The 20,333-nt window shown below is 38.9% G+C and overlaps 1 protein-coding gene across 5 annotated transcripts in view; it reads left to right on the forward strand.

Moving 5' to 3' along the window:
• Nucleotides 1-20,333, forward strand: part of UTRN (utrophin) — a 481,942-nt gene that overhangs the window by 360,182 nt on the left and 101,427 nt on the right. For all 5 annotated transcript variants that reach the window (XM_047859243.1, XM_047859241.1, XM_047859244.1 and 2 more), the window contains one exon: nucleotides 7,446-7,575. In XM_047859243.1, coding sequence (XP_047715199.1) covers nucleotides 7,446-7,575 — 130 coding nt within the window. The remainder of the gene's footprint in view (nucleotides 1-7,445; nucleotides 7,576-20,333) is intronic.

Below are 20,333 nucleotides of genomic sequence, written 5' to 3' on the forward strand. Positions count from 1 at the left end.
CATTCTGTTTCCTTGAATTGCTTTTCCCTTAATTACCTTGAATCTAATTCCTGTCTCTTTTTCAACACACAGTTCACATATTTTTGGAAAGGTTGATTGTGCCTCCTTCACCTCCCTCCACCTTCTGTCTCTTTCCTCAGTGCCCTGTTTGTACTTCTCTCAAAGATTTGTGGCACGTCACACATGGTGATCAGCATTCTCCTCTCTTCTGTCGACTGTAAGTTCCTGAAGGACTGGGATCATTGTGTATGAATTGCTGTCTACTCTTGTGTTTGGCATATTTCTTTCAGATTATCTGAATTTAATATCTTTTAAATTGTCTTTGTTGGTGGAAATCTTTGTTGGAAAACTCTGTCATACGCTCTTATGCCACCTTACGATGAGAGAGAAGTTGAACATTTTCTTATGGCCATGGGACATTGTGCTCTTCATTCATTACTTTTGACTTGGAGGTATTTGAGACCATATGTCCTCATATTAAAAACTTCAGAGCATGTAACTTTTAAAATACAGTTTCAAGGGCACCTGGGTGGCTCAGTTGGTTGAGCATCCAGCTTCAGCTTAGGTCATGATCTTGCGGTCCGTGGGTTCGAGCCCTGCATCAGGCTGTGTGCTGACAGCTCAGAGCCTGGAGCCTGCTTCAGATTCTGTGTGTGTGTCTCTCTCTCTGCCCCTCCCCATCATGCTCTGTCTCTCTCTCTCTTCCCAAAAATAAGTAAACATTTAAAAAAATGATGAATAAAAGACAATACAGTTTCAGTTGTAGTTGTTGAAATGATTTTGCATCTTCCTCCTTCTTACAGCTGATCTGGTCTAGTGCTTACAGGCCAGAGCTTGATTTCACATGTGCTTGCCCAGAGTGGGGATTGAGGTCTTTGGACTATTAGAATGGAAAACGCATAAGCTTTGTGGTAAGACTGTCACAGAGAGCATTCTTAGGTTAATGGCCAGACCTTGAGTCAGCAAGGTAACTAGATGTCTGCAGTATAAGAAATATGTAGTTACTAGGTGCCTTTCCTGTCAACCACAAAGACTTCCCTCTAACTTTCATGATAGGAAACATTTTTCCAGAAGCTATCACCCTCATCCTTTGTGTACCCGGCTCTGACAGTGCCAGCCTGCTAAGCCGGGCAAGCACTTCCCTCAGGGCTTTTGTATTTGCAGTTCTCCCTGCCTCCTCTTTTGCCAGATAGTCTCATGGCTGGCTTCCTCACTTCCTTCAGCTCTTTCTTCAAATATCACTGTCTTTGAGATGCCTTCCTACCCCAACCCTCCCTTTCCCCTTTATCCTGTGTGGTAGATTGTTACAACAGTGAATCATGATTCTGTATATCTTGGCCCCTCTGATGAGGATCATTGCTGTTCCCCTCATGAAGAAATGCATTGTATTTCCCCATTCTCTTGAGTCTATGCGGGTCCTCAAGACTTGCTTCCAGCAATAGAATGTGGCCGAAGTGCAAATTCTAGAACTGCATTGTCTTATGTGGTAACCCTTAGCTATATGTGACCATTTATATTTAAATTAAATCAATTATAACGAGATAAAATTTAGAATCCAGTTCTTCGATTATATTAGGCATATTTCAAGTACCACATGGTCGCAAGCAACCAGTGGTTACCATATTGGACAGCATGGTTTTGTAACATTGTTATCATTGCTGAAATGTTCTAGAGGGCAGAGCTGCTCTAGAGCCTATGTCTTAAGAGATCTTGCAGCTTTCACTCCGCTCTTTGGGAACACTAATTACCAGGCTTCGAAGGAGCCCTGTCCAACCTACTGTGCATTTAGAGGACCACACCGAGGGAAACTGAGGTATGCCAGCCAGTAGCCCACAATAATTTCCAGACATGTGAATGAGCTCGTCTTGGACTCACAACCCCAGTTAAACCACAGATGACTATAGCCGCAAGGAGTAATCTTTGGTGGCACCAGCAGAAGACCTGATCAAATTGCCAATCCAAAGAATCATGAAAAATAAGTTGTCATTGTTTTAAGCCAATGAGTTTCAGATGGATTGGATACACACTAGTAATAACAGACTCAACCTTCGATGTAATGGCTGCAATAGTTTGGAAACTTTGTCCTATGCAGTTAGTTACCTCATGGATCAGGTTGTGGGCAAAAAAGGGAAGATGGAGTGAGCCCATACCACCCCTTTCAGTGAACTCTGTTACTTGTTTATCCAGGGAGAAAAAAAAATATTTGCTATTAATTAAACAGTGATCAACAATAAAGTAAAATACTTAGTAATTACTAGCTGATAATTAGATGATAGGAAGGGCTGGCTCAATCTGTGGAGCATAAGACTCTTGATAGCGAGGTTGTAATTTCAAGCCTCATATTGGATGTAGACATTTACTTAATAAAATCTTTAAAAAAGTACTTCTGATAATTAGGCGATAGGCAAAAACTAACCTTGCCTCAAAAAATTATTTGGTCAAATCCAGAGCGAAATGGAATCCAGTAGTTATTCCAATTTAGGATAATCGCATGTGGGAGACTTCGTTATATTTTGCTCTTCTATGTTGTGGAATCCTACCAGGTATTTAATCTGAAAGCAGTTCTTCCTTTATTCCTTATTCCCTAAGCAGTTATTGAGTACTTCCTATATATGTCTAGGCAAGCACTGAAGAGAATTTCTAGTGATTAAGATGTGAGCCTTACCCTAGAAGAACTGACAATGTAATGGAGGGGACAGATGCATGGTGACAATATATCATCATGAGCTGTGTTAGAGAAGTAGGAAGTGCTCCAGAAACTCTGAGAGTGGGAGCATACTGAACATACACAATGAGCTATTACTTTGCAGATGGGGGAGGGGGGGAGGATAGAAATAAACACACTACCTAGGGAACTTTTGTGGGAGAAAGAACAGAATTATTATTTTAATAATAACTTTATTGAGATATTATTCACATAGTATAAAATTCAAATGAACAGTTCAGTAGCTGTTAGTGTATTCACAGGATGGTATAACCATCATCACTGTCTAAATTTAGAACATTATCCCCAAGAGACACCCCATACCCATGACCAGTCACTCCCCCACTCTTCTCCCAACTGTCCAGCACTAAGCAACCACTGTTCTACTTTCTGTCTCTATACACTTACCTATTTGGACATTTCATAGTAATGGGCTTCTGTGCCTTCTTTCACTTAGCGTAACATTTTCAAAGTTCATCCATGTTGTAGCATGTGTCAGTATATCATTCATCTTTATTGCTGAAGAAGATTTTCATTTTTTGGGTATACAGCATTGTGTTTATCTGGTCGCCAGTTGATGTTTGGGCTCTGTTGACAATTTTGGCTATTACAAATAATATTGCTATGATCATCCATGTACTAATTTTTATGTAGACTTAAACTTTCAGTCCTCTTGGGTATATACCTAGAAGTGGACTTGCTGGGTCATATAGTAACCCTTTGTTAAACGTTTGAAGGAACCGCCAAATTGTTTTTCAAAGGGGCTGCACCATTTTATCATTCCACCAGCAGTATGTCAGGTTTCCAACCTCTTCACATCTTTGCCAATCCTTGTTATTGCCTGAGAACAGAATTGTTTTGAATGAAAATATAAAGTCATTAAGACAGAAAAATTCCTATCAGATTATGCTATACTCACTTAAGGCAGCCCACATAGAAGTTATGTGATATTAGAACCTACAGCTGAATGCCACTTTGTAGCTCTGTATACAAAACAACTCTGTTGGAGTCTAATTATCTTATCATTAATGTTCACCAGGTGGTTAGGAAATGCTGGTTTTCTTTTATGTCTAAGTGAGAGGTAAAAGGTGGTGAAATGATTATATGTACAATACTGTTCAAAGTTAAACCCATTTCTGACATGCAATTAAATATAATTGAAATAGGACAAATTGAATAGCAAAATTAAATTTGCAAAATATTGTGTGAACAGATATTAGTAAATGTATGCTCTTTAGGGTCTTTGGTTGGTGACTTGGCATTGGGGCTTGAGCCCCACATTTTTCCTTACTTGGCATGATTCCCACCTGCCCGCACTTGCCTCTTCTACTCCCCTACCTTGGCATGTCAAAGGAGTTCACGAGACATTCCCCTGCCAACGCCCTATGCAGAGAGGGTGTTTCAAAAAGTGCTGAAGTTTAATGTGGTTAGGAAGGAAAATAGATTCTCCACCTCTGGAGGGGGCTTTCTCAGACTCAGATTTGTTTCTCGTGAATCTAGGAGACTTGACTATGATATCGTAAAAACCAGAAATGTAAATATGACAGTCATTACCCCACCACCACCACCACCTTGTCCAGCTCTTCACTGGCTTCCCAGTGCCCATTATTGGTTGTCTCCGATGCTTAGTGAGGACACCATACGGTGGTTTTTGTGACCTGATACCTGCTGGGCTCTTCAGCACTTAGTGTTTGTAGTTCCCTAAGTGCACACACTGACATACTCCTTTATTCTTCTGCCAGCATTTAGTTTCCTCTTTTGAAAGTACTCTTGTCTCTCTTGTCTCTCTTTCCTCCACCAGGAAGCAATTCTAAGCCCCCTAGCTCAACTAGGTCCCAAAACACTGATGCGGGTGCTTTGTTTACCACAGTGAAAAACAAAAACCAACCAAACAAACAAAAACCCAGAAAATGTCCTTGGACTTGTGGAGCTTATACTTTCTCTGAGAGGAACAGACAATAGACAATAGTCATACTAACTAAATACCTACCTTGCATAGTAGAAGATGTTGGGAAATGTAGCAGATGGGAGAGTTGGAATTCTACATTAAATAGCATGGGTGGGTGGGCCTCACTGAGAAGGCCTCTTGGGATAAGGAGTATGCTGTGTGGATACCTGGAGAAAGAGCCTTCTGGGCAGAGTAAACAGCCAGCCAGTGAAATTGCCCGTCATGACGTCATCTGTGTTAGAGTGATAAAAGTCCAGCCATCAAGGAAGTTGACAGGCTAGTTTTCCCAAGTATCCTTCCTGTAGACAAACATATACTTCCATTCAGAGGTTTGAAAATCTAAAAATAGTTCTAACCCAGATCTCTCCTATGCCATTTTCCCTCTCCACACCGCTCAATGCACATTTTGTGGACTAATAATAATCCAGAACTCCCAGCTGGGCCCTGCTGCACACCTAAGTCATATGGATCATATTATATTCTTTTTCCACCATGAGATCAGGATTCACCCTCTGTGAAATATGTGCCCCTAATCATTTTATGTTTCCAGAGGACCGGGTCTGCTTCTGTCCTCCGTTCTCTGAGTCACATTCCTTTACGTTCTGTCCTCTCTCAGGTTTTAATTCCCTTCCACATCATCAGCCAGTTGGTGTTCCCTGGTTTCTCTTTAGTGCCACGTCTGTAAAGACTGCCTGTGAATCCTCATCCTATTTGCTCAACCGGAAGGGGGAGGTGTTCCAGCTCCTTCAGCTTCCCCGTTAGCAGCTTGCCCTAAATAGGGTCATGTCTGGGACTTCACTTCCCAGAAGAAGAAACCTAGCAGAGCCCTTGCACATTATTGTAAGAATCTTTACCTCTCCCAAATTTACTGGTTAGATTGGGGCTTGGGGAATAAATACTCTTGATCACTAAAATTTTTATAAATCTGATACATTCATTACCCACTGTTTTTCAGTGCTGTCTTTTCAGCAACATGTTCTTTCATACCATTATTTCATATTTTATATTTCCAGGTGCTTCAGGAAGTAAATACTAGGGGTACTTTCATTTATCTGGAGCTTCTTGCTATAACACAGTAATCTAAATTTAAAGAATAGGCTCAAAACCCGGAAATGTGTACAGATATTTCTGCATTAAAATGTGTTTTCCCCCATTTCTCTTCTGTCTCTTTTATTTCCACATATCAGAAACTTTAAATGTCAGAAGATTGTCTTGTTTGTCTTGAATGTCACATCTTGGGACTCCTTCACAAGCTGCATTTCTTAATAGAAACAGTGAAAGCTCTGTCACATAGTCATTTAATGCCCCTCGATGCTAGCGGATGTGGGGATTTATTGACCTGTGCTTGCTTCACAGTCTGTCTTTGGTTATATGGATGCTGTGTAAATGTATCTACGGGTTTTAGAGCAAGTTTTAATTCATCCTATATCCTGTGCGTTATTACTGTGTCTAAATCGCGGGTGGGTGCTCTTTTGTTGTTGTTCACTCTCTCCTTTTCATATAAATTTTTGGTCAAGATAATAATTGTAAATAGTTTAAAAGTCTAATAGCATTTACAGTGCTTATCACAAAATCCAACATTCTGTCACTCATCTCCCCTCACCCTTGCCCACCAGTGACGTTCTCTTTCAAATTCATCACTGGTGTTTTTCTGGTGTTTAGCTCTGGTTTTTCACATCAGATGATTATTCTGGGTTTCTAGATTTGTTTTTCTTTCATCTCTTGTGGACGATGAGGATTTAGCCTGCAAATACCCTGTCATCCCAACATATGTCAAATGCCATTTAAAAAAAGCAGTTGTGTTCAGAAGCCAAAATTTTACTGATTCTAAAATAGTAGTACAATGCAGTATTTTAGAAAATGAAAACAGAGTTTTAGTAATGCATTGTCAGGGAACTGCACTAAAAGCAAAATATTATTAGAGCCACTAGGTGTTTCTGTGTGTAATTTTAAGAGGATAACAATAATATTAGAAACAATTTTGATTTAGCTGTAGCATTCAGATAGTACGTGAGAAAATCTTCATTTCCTCTTACCTTGCAATAGTCAGTGAGTGAGCTTTGTTTTTAAACTCTAGTCAATTTGAGTCTTAATCACCAAACATTTTATGGGAGCAGAGGTGAAAGTTTAACCCTACTTAAAAGAACAAGAGTACTAAAGGCAGACTTCTGAGAATCATAAATTTGCATGAAAAACCTCACAAGGGAAAAATCATAATTGCCTCAGCGTGAGAGATGGAACGTATTTGAAGATAATTGGAGACTGTCTTTTATGTGTTCTCTTTGGTTTAGTTTTGATTTCATGTACTTTAATTTGTTTCTATCTCTTAGTTTTTTTCTTTAATATATTCTAAAGAATGTAAAGCACTTCTGAGGATCTCATTACTACTTGTGAAATTGCCTTCTTCAGTACCATTGGATGTAATTTTTTTTGTCAGTCTTACAAGAAAAAGGTATCTTTGAACAGGCTGTTCTAGTTTAGCAATCTGACAGCAGTGATAACCCTAAAAGTGCATTTTGTGTAAGTTCAAATATACTGTAACAATTTCTCTTAGGTGAATATTGTGAAGATTCTTGTTTTGCATATTTAAGTCCTATCATGTTTTTGCTTTTATATATATTTCATCATTAATGCGTGTAAAAATTGTATTTTCACTTCTAACTTTGCTTAAATGGTTATGAGTCATTCTGTCATTCCCTTGGTAAGTATGATCAGAAGTAGTTTCATTGGAGATGTTCCATTACTTGGTGAACACAGTAGTTACAAATTCAACTTTTGCTTCTCTTTGCAAAGGCCCTGAGACGTGAGTTAAAGGAGAAAGAGTATTCTGTCCTGAACGCAATAGACCAAGCTCGAGTTTTTCTGGCTGATCAGCCAATTGAGGCCCCTGAAGAACCAAGAAGAAACCTACAATCAAAAACAGGTGAGATTGGTTTCTTTCATACATCATAAAACACATGTGAGGAGAACAAAAACCTGAAATAAAGTAGGAGATTTTCTTACAGTATTTCAGCATCTAATAGTAAAATTTTACCTCTGAGTGTTAGTTTAATCAAATATGTCATTATTTAACAAATATCTAGATTTTTAAATTAAAAATGAAATGGCTGTATAATTCATATCCTTATTTTAAAAGGAAATTAACTGCAGAAGAATGGATTTAGGAAAAGGCATCCTGTAACTAACAATAATTTCTTGGAGAAAGAAAAATTTACATTTCTTATATTTAAGCAAATTGATAACTTTAAGCAAAGTGATAATTATAAGTGGAAGAGTGGTATTTAAAATACAATATATATAAATATTGAAATACCCACAAAGATTTTTTTAAACTTCTAGTTTTCCAGATAACTTTTTAAAATAAGACACTAAAGCACCTTTCTTTTACAAGCAGACAATAAAGTTTATTTAAATTAAAATCAACCCATTTATGTACTATTTATGCACTTTGACTTAAAGTTGAAACAGTAACTAACTCATTAGCAAATAGCAGTCAATCACACAGTAAATTTAAGAGATGAATTTTGGGGCCAACATAGATCTTCATTATGATTTTTCACTGTTGTCAATAAAAGCATTCTGATGCATTTTTAAAACAAGCATACCATTCAGACTATTTAAAAAATTTAAAAAAATTATTTTAGAGAGAGGGAGAGCACAAGTGAGGGAGAGGGATAGAGGGAGAGAGAGACTCTTAAGCAGGCTCCATGCTCAGCCCAGAGCCCGACATGGGGCTCGATCCCATGACCCTGGGATCATGACCTGAACCGGAATCAAGAGTTGAATGTTCAACCACCTGAGCCACCCAGACACCCCTGAAAATATTTTTTCATCCCTCACTTCACATAGTGCAGGCAGATCTGAAAGACTTCTTCATGCTGTGTCCCACAGCATAATTCATGAGCATTTATTACTTGTAAGGAAAGTACAGGTGGAAAATGCTTTTTTTGACTGTAGCCAAACTGGATCAGATATTTGGACAAGTAGCCATTTTCCTCCTAACCTTTCTCAGAGTAGGGTCTGAGAAATTTCAGTCTGAGTAAATTTCCCATCAAGATCATGATGTTCCTTTCACTCATATGCAGAATTTGAGAAACTTAACAGATGACCGTAGGGGAAGGGAAGGAAAAATAAGATACAAACAAAGAGGGAGGCAAACCATAAAAGACTCGTAAATACAGAGAACAAACTGAGGGCTGATGAGGGTGGGGGGTTAGGAGGGTGGGGAAAATGGGTGATGGGCATTAAGGAGGGCACTTGTTGGGATGAGCACTGGCTGTTGTATGTAAGTGATGAATCATGGGAATCTACTCCTGCAGCCAGACTATAGTATGTTAGCTAATTTGACAATTAAAAAAACATCATGATGTTCTTTGCCCTTTAAGCCTAGTTTTATATGTATGTCTGTGTACACACATACACACACACACACACACACACACGCACACACACACAGCATACCTATATTTTCTAGCATTCATTTTTAAAAGTTTTTAAAAAGTGTTTATTTTTGAGAGAGAGAGAGAGAGAACACAAGCAGGGGAGGGGCAGAGAGAGAGAGAGAGGGAGAGGGAGAGAGGGAGAGGGAGAATCCCAAGCAGGCTCCACGCTGGCAGCACGGAGCCCCATACAGGGCTCGAACCCACAACTGTGAGATCATGACTAGAGCCAAAATCAAGAGTTGGACGTTCAACCGACAGCCACTCAGGCGCCCCTTCTAGCATTCATTTTTATTTTCTGCTGGTAGCATCATTGTCTTTCCAGTCAGCCTACTGGGGACTTAAGCCATTGTTGAGCCTCCACTTCCAACAAACCCGTCAGTGTGCAAATCCCTCATAATTGTTACATCTCACTTTGAAGAAGTGTTCCTTCTGAGTACTCTGTTGTATATGTATCACACACACACACACACACACAACATGCACACACACACATAGTAGGTGCTTACTGCACAGTTGCTGAATGAAGGCATGCATGCATGTGCCGAGCACCTGTGGGGATGCTTGGGCCTTGAGGAGGTTCAGGGAAGAGGGAGGACCACCTGGGGCAGGATCGTCACAATCAGCATTCCCCAGTGAGGAACAGAGTGGCTTTGCCTGGGCAGCTGGTAGGAGTGGGGAGCTTGTCCATGTTGTCTGGTGCAGATTACAGAGGACCTGGAAAGTCGGACAGGACATTTCAACTTAACACAACAAGAAAAAAGGCACTATCAACAATTGTTGTTAAGCTTGGAAGAAAAAATAAGTTCACGTGTCTCACCTTTTCCAATTGAAAGTCCACCTTAAACCTGCTTTTCTCGTCCTTGCTTCCCTAGCACTTTCCAGAGAATAGAGGAAATGTTTTTGTAATAAACTGCTTCACAGCAATAAAAAAATGTTATCATATCACTAAAGCTTCACTTCACTATAAATTTTCCTTCTCAGTGCTTAGTTAGTCTAAAGGATAAGATAATATTGCTTTTTTGAGTTCTTATTTTGCTGATACATTTGGGATGTTGCCAAGCCCCATGTCCAATACTATACTGGGGGCAAGAGAAAGAGTCATCAATTTAACTTTATGATTTTCTTGTGATTTGGTTTTTTATGATTAGCAACTTTTATACTTTCTTTCCCATTATTGTTTTCTGCAGTGCTAGCTGATGTTACCTGCTGGTAAAAGTAAATGAAAGAAAATTATCCAAAATAGCTTTTATGCTTTTGTTGTTCACCATGAATTAGGTAGAGCTGCTATCAGAAATAGCATTTGAACATTGGTTGTCTTGTGTGATGCTACCTGAAGTACTCCCTGTTGGAGGGTAGAGCAGGGAAGATAGAAAGATTTTTTATTCTATTTAATATGCTGTGTGTACCATGCCATTGGGACACTCCAAAATGGACCCATCTCTTTACTTTTCAGTAACTGGTTCAGAAAATACTTCTCTGCATGATTTTTCTTTTCTAAATGCCTTTTCTTCTTCCAGTTCTTTTTTTTTTTCTTTTTTTTTTTCTATTGTCAATTATCTTACAGTGGTGTGTGTGTGTGTGTGTGTGTGTGTGTGTGTGTGGCAACCCGTGGTGTTTCACTTGGGTGCTGTGTATCACAGGTATGAGTTGTTCTCAGGCTTCTGTCCTATTAATTGATAAATGCTATTAAAAAGGAGCAAAGTAATTATTTCAACTAAATGATAAGTTGCTGATAAAGAGTCTCATCAGGTATGCTCTGCTAGATATTTCCATTTTTTCCCCAGTTTTTTGGGGGATATAAGTGACATATAACATTCTGTGAGTTTAAGGTGTACAACATAATGATTAGATGTATGTGTATATTGTGAAACAGTCACCACAATAAGTCTAGCTAATATCCGTCACCACACACAGTTACAAAGTGTATTCCCTTGTGATGAGAACTTTTAAGATCTACTCTCTCATCATCTTTCAAGGATGTATATTTAAAATATTTAAAGATCACTGTTAATGTTACTGCCTTACCTTAAGCCCTTGCCATTTTTTTGTTAGGATTATTGTTACTTCTTTTTTGTTTTTAAACATTTATTTATTTATTTATTTATTTTTTAATTTTTTTTTCAACGTTTATTTATTTTTGGGACAGAGAGAGACAGAGCATGAACGGGGGAGGGGCAGAGAGAGAGGGAGACACAGAATCGGAAACAGGCTCCAGGCTCTGAGCCATCAGCCCAGAGCCCGACGCGGGGCTCGAACTCACGGACCGCGAGATCGTGACCTGGCTGAAGTCAGACGCTTAACCGACTGCACCACCCAGGCGCCCCAACATTTATTTATTTTTTAGAGAGAGAGGGAGGAGACAGTGCTTGTGCGTGTGGGGGAGGGGCAGAGAGAGACAAGGACAGAGAGTCCCAGCTGGGCTCTGCAGAGAGCCTGATGTGGGGTTTGAACTCACGAACTGTGAGATCATGACCTGAGCCAAAGTCATGTGCCCAACCGCCTGAGCCACCCAGGCGCCTCTCTTGTTAGTTCTTTCTTAATTGTTATCTCTGCATCAACATAGACACTACAGTGATATATCTGAAACTCAGAACTGGCATTTGCTCCCCTGGTTTAAAAACCACCAGTAGCGCCTGTGATAACATCTGAGCTCCTTCACTGGCCCACAAGGCTGGACAGGGATTTGGCCTGTTTTCCCGTGTGGCAGCGTCTTATCTCTCTCTCTGCCCCCAAACTGATGTCCATTTGCCACCAAACTACTAGTGATGTTCTGCAGGCAATGGTTTTCCTTGTCTTTATCCTGTGGCTTACTGTCCTGTTTTTGTTTTGTGTGTGTGTGTGTGTGTGTGTGTGTGTGTGTGTGTGTGTGTGTGTTTTCTGTGTGTGGGTCTGTCTTACCTGAATTCTGACTCCTTCCTTGTTTGCCCACTCAGCCCCTGCTCATCCTCTCCCAGCCAGTGAAGGCTCAGTGTCTTTAGGGGTCCTTTTCTCTCCCAGCTCTCTTCCATGCCTCCCTGGAGGGTCTCTCCGGGATCTCTCTGACTGTGTTACCGGTATCTGTGTCCGGAGCTCAGCCCTCCCTGTACTTAGCGACCTTTCTCACTTACTGAGAATCTGACTATGCAAAATTATCTGAGCAACCAAGATAGATATTATATAGCAAATGCAGTGAAGATCCTTAGTTTTACTCACGGAAAAGCTGCTCTCTCAGAGGTATTAGCTCTTCCTTTAGACGCTGTTGTAACTAGTTTCACTTGTTTCCCAGTGAATCGTGGGCATGTGGCAAATGGAAAGGACAGGACACGGAAAAGGGTGACCGTGAGCAATGATTGCCGGCAGTGACAGCAATGAGGAGAAAGAAATTATAAAAAGGATATATGACACTTCTAAACTAATGCAAAACAGAGTAGTCTTTGGGGCTTTTTACAATAAAAGAAAAACTGAAGCTATGAATTATGGTCTATTTATTTTTGAAGACAGAATGTAAATCAGTTAAGAGAAGGCATAGGAATTTATGCTCTGTTTTAGTTTATTTCCTTTTAAAATGGCAACCGTAAAAATACAGAGCTGAAGAGGTAAAGTGTAGCTGTCTGGAACACTGACTGCCCAGAATAACTCATTCCCCTTATACATGGTTATTAGGTAAATATAATTTTAATTGAACTAGAATCATCTGAATAATTAAAGAAATTTTACAAAGTTCACAACTTTGTCAGTATGCCTTTGTCTGGTTTGAACAATATGGAACTGTTTAATTTGATTTCATCTGTATCGTGTCAATACAGTAATTTTCCTTTTAACACAATCGAATTGTTTTTCATTTGATTTTAGTCACCTGGTTTATATCTGTTAAAAGGTCAAATAAGACAGTAAATGTCTTGTTGTCCTTTGTATTGTTCTTTGTACTTCTAAACCACTTTTGTATTCTAACTATCCCAATAAGTCAGGCAGATAGAGCAGCATGCCTTTTCTTTTTCTTTCTTTTCTTTCTTTCTTTCTTTCTTTCTTTCTTTCTTTCTTTCTTTCTTTTCTTTTCTTTCTTTCTTTGTTTCTTTCTTTCTTTCCTTTTGTCTTTCTTTCTTTCTCTTTCTTCTTTCCTTCCTTCCTCCCTCCCTCCCTCCCTCCCTCTCCCTTCCTTTCTTTCTTTCTTTCTTTCCTTTTTTCTTTCTTTCTTTCTTTCTTTCTTTCTTTCTTTCTTTCTTTCTCTTCCTCCCTTCCTTCCTTCCTCCCTCTTCCTTCCTTCCTTCTCTTTCTTTCTTTCTTTCTTTCTTTCTTTCTTTCTTTCTTTCTCAGTAAAAACACAAAGGCCAAGAAAATACTGTGATGCTGAACAAGGTCACCATCTAATGTAGGGTAGATTAGGAACACAGCATGAGCTTCTATGTTGCGACCCTTCTTAACCTGCAGTGAGTGTTTTGGCTGGCTTTGACCACATCTCTTCATTTTTATCTCCTCTCTCTCTCTGCTCATTGGCCACAGACCTGGCTCCTTCTCCACTTTCAGTGTCTAGAGCTTCTTCACCCTGCACAGCTGTTTTTTGGCTTCTACCTTATTCTCCCAGCCTCTCCTTACCCCTTGCTGTTCTCAGTTCCAGCTTTCAATTCCTTTGGAAACCGGACTCAGCCACAGTCAGCCTTAGCCCACATCAGTCTCCAGACCTCTTGAGATAATCAGGGAGTACACATGCCTCGTCACCTATTTGTCACCTATAGTTCAGGGTAAAGGTCACATTTGCACAGGGGAGTGAGAGCTTTCGCATCAACGTCCCTCTCCCCATGCTGCATAGAGATGTCGGTGCACATGCACACACATGCATACATATTATATGATTTGAGGTTAGGTATCAATCGCTAAGTAAAACTTTTATAGGACAGTTCAGCTCTAAAAGTGTTTAGACAGTTGTACCGTTTATTGTATGAGTGGGTATAGAAAAGCTCTTTTCCTCTTCTCAGCTTTTCATGTTGAAGAGAAAAAATATTGCATTATTTTTATTCAATTTCCCCATGAGTCTTCTTTAAAAATTATTCCAGTGAAGGCATTACTATTGCTACAACTATTATTTTATTCCAGGCTGTCTGAACATTATTTCTTTTTCAGCATGGTATACTTGATCAGTTGATTTTGTTTCATTTAAATGATAGTCCTAGGAAAAAGACAACTATTAGTTAATTGTACTTTTTTGGTACTTCATATGTGTGTGTGTGTGTGTGTGCGCGTGCATGTGTGTGTACTTTATATAATTATGTATGCTTGTACTTGTTAATGGTGAATCATTTTTTTCAGATAAAAAAGTATGTATGGATTAATATTTTTCATCTTTGGTCTTCAACATCTGTTTATATTTACTAGGAGTTAAGGTTTTAATTCTGGGCATACTGTTTTATTTTAATTATTAACTGTTTCATAATATTTTAGAAAGCCCATTATTAGGAATATTTTTCTCCTCTGTGAAATCTTACATATGATGTAACAAAGAAGCAATAAATGACATTTTCAGTCTACTATGTCAGTCCATTTTATGCCAATATTAGCAAACGTGCAAATAAAATTTCATGATTGTTAAATGAGTGAAAGTGAAATTATCATATAGCTTAGTACAAGTTACTTTTACATGGATTCCTAGTATAACTTAAGTTTACATTAAAAAGATGGCAGTAATTATTTCCTTGCATCTCATAAAATGAGACCAAATTACACATTATAACCTAAGTAATTAGGCTAGTAAAACTAATGGGTGTTTTTTTCCCAGGGCATTTTTGTTTTCCTAATAACAGCTTTATTGATTAGAATCTTAGTTATTGTAAATGGCAAACACCCAACTTCCATAAGCGTAGGCACATGGGGGAATGTATTAGCCCCAGTAGCCCAGTATGGTAAGGGCAAGGTCACAGCTGGCAACAGGGACTGGAGTGCCACGCAGAAGCCTTTTCTCTATGTCACCCTTTCTTTCTCTCTCTACCAGTTTTGATTTTCTTAGCTTTCCTATAACCATGTACCTCATGACCTGGCCCCAGGGAAGGGCAGCCCTTCTTTAGATCCAGCGCATTACACGAGAGGGTTCTGATGGACTCAGCTTGAGTTAGGTGGCGCTTTGGGTCTGCTGGGATTGGCACACCCCTACTATAAATATAATGTTAGATGGAAGAACGACCAGTGCCCAAGAAGGGAGGGAGAGAAATGTTAGTAAACATAGATGTTCACAAGGCAACATTGATCACGCTGCCAAGCACCTCACATGTCTTGTTTCCTTTAATCCTCAAAACAACTCATTGAGGTGTGAGTACTGTCACCACCCATTTGACAGATGAGCAAATGGAGACTCGGAGAGTTTTGGAAGCACACTGTCACTCGTGACAGCATTGAAGTGACATGTTGGGCTTGTCGCTAGGCTTGGTGCAATTAACCACCATAGTATACTCTCATTACCCTTGTAATCAGAGGTGCTTCCAGCACTTTAGTAGAAATAATTTTCTACATTCTACTTTAAAGCAATTTCATACAATTTCATACAATAGGAAATATGTCTGTAAGTCTTTACTTTTCCCTTTACTGTTGCTTTTTCTTTACTAAAATACCAGGCTGCTTAATAGAATGACATACCAGTTCACTGATTTCCTAGCATCAAGAGAGAATGTAGTTAAGCAATATTAGACTTTGTCTTTTTAATTTTCATATAAAAAATTGAAGGATAAATAATAGCTTTCAGGCTTATAGACCAAGACAATAATTTAATTAACTTCTCAAGTCCAAATTAGATTAGTAATGTAGTAATGCATGAAAAAACACAGAAAAATAGAATGTTCCTTTCTTTTCCAGTGTTCTTAACTACAGAGCAGCAATGTGATCCTTCCCAAATTAAAGTTCTATAATGTATGGATGGATGTAATCAATCTAGTCTTCAGCTTTCCTAAAATATATGAGTCGGCTGAATAAGCCTACTGATTGGGTAAAAATTTCAAAAACTTTTTTGCATGATAATGAATACCATAGTAATGAAATCCAATTTAAATAAACAAATCAACATTCTTGATGAAGAATTATATGGAAACAATGATAACAAAGGTTAGTTTGATGGGCACAACATTTTAAATTAATTGTTCACCATCTGTTAGGTTCTCTAATCACTATCACAACCATCCGTAAATTACATTTGCCTCATAAAAAAGATGGCAGTATTTTACATGTATGTATTTTCTTATAATCAACATCTGGGATGTTATTCTCTTAAATATAAAGAATAGGAGGATACTAAACTCTTTTAATGGGGTAGTATACTTACTTTGCTATTTTTGTTGTTCCTCTCAAAAGCTGGAATCTTTAAAAGTGAATTAGAGGGTTTGCCATTTTTTTTTAAGTTTATCTATATATTTTGAGAGAGAGAGAGAGTGTGTGTGTGCAGGTGGGTCAGAGAGAGATTGAGAATCCCAAGCAGACTCCTCAAGCGCAGAGCCCGATGCAGGGCTCAATCCCATGAACTGTGAGATCATGACCCGAGCCAAAATCAGGAGTCAAAAGCTTAACCAACTGAGCCACCAGACGTGCCAGGGTTTGCCATTTTTTAAAAAAAGTTTAATGCTAGCAAAGACATAAAGTCTTCTCTTCATTTAAACTCCTCACTTACTATGGCAGTACATAAACATAAGACTTGCCTAACTTGTTTTGCAAGAATGACTAAGTATTTTAGATACTGAGGATACAACAGTGAAGAAAACCCCTCCTGAAGTTTACATTCCCAGCTTCCCTTCTTCTCAGTTCCACCCCTTCCCCCCAGTGACCTGTCTGCTGCTGTTCAGCACACACAAATGACATGTATAAATTACAAAGCGGCCATCAGTGTGAGGAAATTCAGGGAATATTCAGTTACAGAAAATTGAAAGCTGAGTCTCAGGTTGCTTAGCCAGGTCTGTTCCAGGGTGTCTCTGATGTTCCTGCTCTTTTCTTGAAGGTTATTTTTTTTTTTTAATTTTTGAACATTTTTTTATTTTTGAGAGAGGGAGAGACAGAGCACAAGCTGGGGAGGGGGAGAGAGAGAGAGAGAGAGACAGAGACAGAGACAGAGAGACAGAGAGACAGAGAGACAGAATCCTAAGCAGGCTCCAGGCTCTGAGCTGTCACTACAGAGACTGACATGGGGCTCGAACTCAGGAGCTGTGAGATCGTGACCTGAGTTGAAGTTGGTTGCTTAACTGACTGAGCCACCCAGGTGCCCCAAGGTTAATTTTCTTAATGATCTGTCCTTACTTCTTCCTCAGTTCAATGCTGGGTTTATTTACTTTGGCCCATTTTACAGGAAGAGTAAAACTTAGAAGTATCCAGACTCTGGTTCTACCTCCATTAACTTCTGATCAAAAGTACCATTTATCTCCCTCCACAGTATGCTGCATTTCTGATTTCCTCTCCATTTTCCTTCCCTCTCTTACTACCTTGCATATGGGTGTTTGTGAAAGATACTTCCCACAGCTCTTTACTTTGGGGATCTTGCTTTTCTCTAAACATACTTGTTCAATGTCCTTTTTTTCCCCTTAAGGATTTGAGAAGTCCCTTGGCAGCATGGATGGGTACATGTCATCTTTATCATGTTCTTACTGAAAGATTTAGGCTACACATGAACAGGTTAATCTAGTCTGGGTAACCTCTTATTATTGTCACTCTTATAATGTATTAAATGAACATAATTAGAAATATTGCAGTAATCAGCTGATGACCCTTGATGATGTACTTGTAATCTAGTTCATAATGATTGTTATCATCATACAAAATAGGAAAAGGGTGGAGTCCTCTTAAACACTGATCATCAGAGAGATTACGTTAATCTTAATCATGTAATCAGAAAATGTAGGAGAGAATATATTTCCCATTATTTTAATCAGAAACATCTTCTGATCATGAAGGGGAGAGAGAGAGAAATGGAGGGCAGGTAAAGAGAGAGTAAGAGCAAGTCGGGTCTCTAGAGATATGAGGATGCTTTGCTTTTTCCTGTGAATTTTTATTGGCTAATTCTTGGTTTGTTTATGTGAAAAATCCCTAGAGATGTCTACGTCTCCCAGACTTAGCAATAAAATCATAAAAAGAATCATAAAAGAAATTAGCCTTTGTTGAGGCCCTCCTGTGTGCCAGGCATGTGCCAGTAACTTTATAGTTATTAACTGAAGTTCAAAAAGATAAGGAATATATTTATGATTACATAACTTGTTAGTGTTGGAATTGGTGTATGATCTCCTAATCTTTTCTTGTACTAGACTAGTCCAGAAGTGAAAATGCTACTCTGGAGGGTTTCTTTTCTATATTTGCTGGTCTTAATATTTTCATCACTTGGTGAAATACAACAAGATTGTAGATACATGCAAAAAAAAGCAAAATGTACAAGTAAGATATTTGGAATTACCATACTTGAAATAACTTTGTGAAGTTTATCCTTCTCTTTCACAGTAAAAACCTTTTTGTAAATGCTTTATATGGGTGTGGGGAGTGTTATGCCCAGAATTCGTGATCCCCAAAGACCACTAGGGAGCCGAGTCCGATGCAAAAGCAAAGAGCCTTTATTCAAGCTAGCTCGAGCTCAATCCCCTACCTGCACCGACGCAGCGGTGAGATACCAGGGAAAGAGAGCGAGTTTCAAAAGGACAAAGGTTTTATTGGGGCCTGGGGGCAGTTGGTGAGGTAATGGCTATGGCCTCAGCCGATTGGCTGGGGAGGGGTCCTGGGGAAGGGTCCGGCAGGTGAGGGAGGGTTTACTCAAGGGGAGGAGGTGTGGTCAAGGTGAAGGACACAGAACAAGATGGAGTCGAGGGGAGGAGGTGTGGTCAAGGTGAAGGACACAGAATAAGATGGAGTCGGCTGGCGTAGGCCCGCCCTTTCAGGGAGGAGGAAAGAAAAATAAATAGAAAGATTTCCACTTGAAGTTATAAAGTTGAGTATGCTCAGTAAGGAGTAAAGCTAAAAGTTCCATTGAGCCCAACCCAGTTCACTAATTATATATTGAGGACTTACCAGTCTCTAGACTGGGTGCTGCTAAACCAAGATGGAAAGAAATAAAACATGCATGACATAAGGCTTTCGAACCTACAAATAAAAAGTCACAGTGCAGGGGCACCTTGGTGGCTCAGTCAGTTTAGCATCTGACTTCGGGTCTGGTCATGATCTCATGGTTTGTGGGTTTGAGCCCCGCTTTGGGCTCTGTGCTGACAGCTGAGAGCCTAGATCCCGCTTCAGATTCTGTGTCTCCTCTCTCTCTCTCTCTCTGCCCCTCCCCTCTCACGTTCTGTTTCTCTCTCTCTCAAAAATAAACATTAAAAAAAATCTCAATGGACATTATAAATGTCAGTTTCATATTGAGCAAGAAAATACCATAAGTATGGAAAGTCTTTATTTAAAACAACTGGGCTGATTCTAATAGAGTTCTATATTATTTCATAGTAAAAACATATACTTTAATTTTTTTTAATGCAAAATGTTTTTGTGCAAGCACGCATAAGGAGATTGTTTTCCCCTCTACTATTAAGATTTCTTTGAGATATAGTGGCTTTGGCTTTCTTAGAGAATTGAATTTTAGACCTCTGAAAGGCCTTGGTATAAAATATTTTCCCAGCATGAGAAAATAGGGTTCCCACTCGATACAAGTGAGATGAGTAGGGTTATTTAGCTCTCCTAGGAGCAAAGGGCAAGATGGGGGGCAGAGCTGGTCCCAAATCCTAGTCTCTGCCCTTGGTCCAGCTTTGTTTTCTACCTGCATTGCAGGGTACCATGGGCAGTCTTTCTCTCCAAGCTATAGAAGTAGTGTGGTATAAATGCCACCAATTCATTTGCATAGTTGAGGAATAAAGATAATTGGACAAGAGAGAAAAATTGAAGATTGATCATTGCTTTCTCTTTTCTTTTTCTTCTTTCTTCTTCCTAAAAAATAGTTATCAATTTTTCCTAAAAGATCTGTTGTGACATAATAATCACTATTTTAAATTACATAAATTCTACATGAAATTAATATAATTATAATTATATTTATTAATATAAATTTATAATATTTATAATTTATATTTATAAATGATCTATTTATAATAGGTATAATAACCTAGAACAGGTTAATAATCTATATATATAATAGATATAATAACCTATTATATATTATGTATAAATATATAATATAGAGGAAGTAAGTATAATTCCACTCTCAACATTTGGTCAGTTAGATGGGAAAGCCTGTCAAGGGAAGAGAACGGAGAAACAGTGCTGCCCCTCAAAG

The sequence above is a fragment of the Prionailurus viverrinus genome, chromosome B2 (assembly GCF_022837055.1).
Source record: "Prionailurus viverrinus isolate Anna chromosome B2, UM_Priviv_1.0, whole genome shotgun sequence".
Taxonomy (NCBI): Eukaryota; Metazoa; Chordata; class Mammalia; order Carnivora; family Felidae; genus Prionailurus; species Prionailurus viverrinus.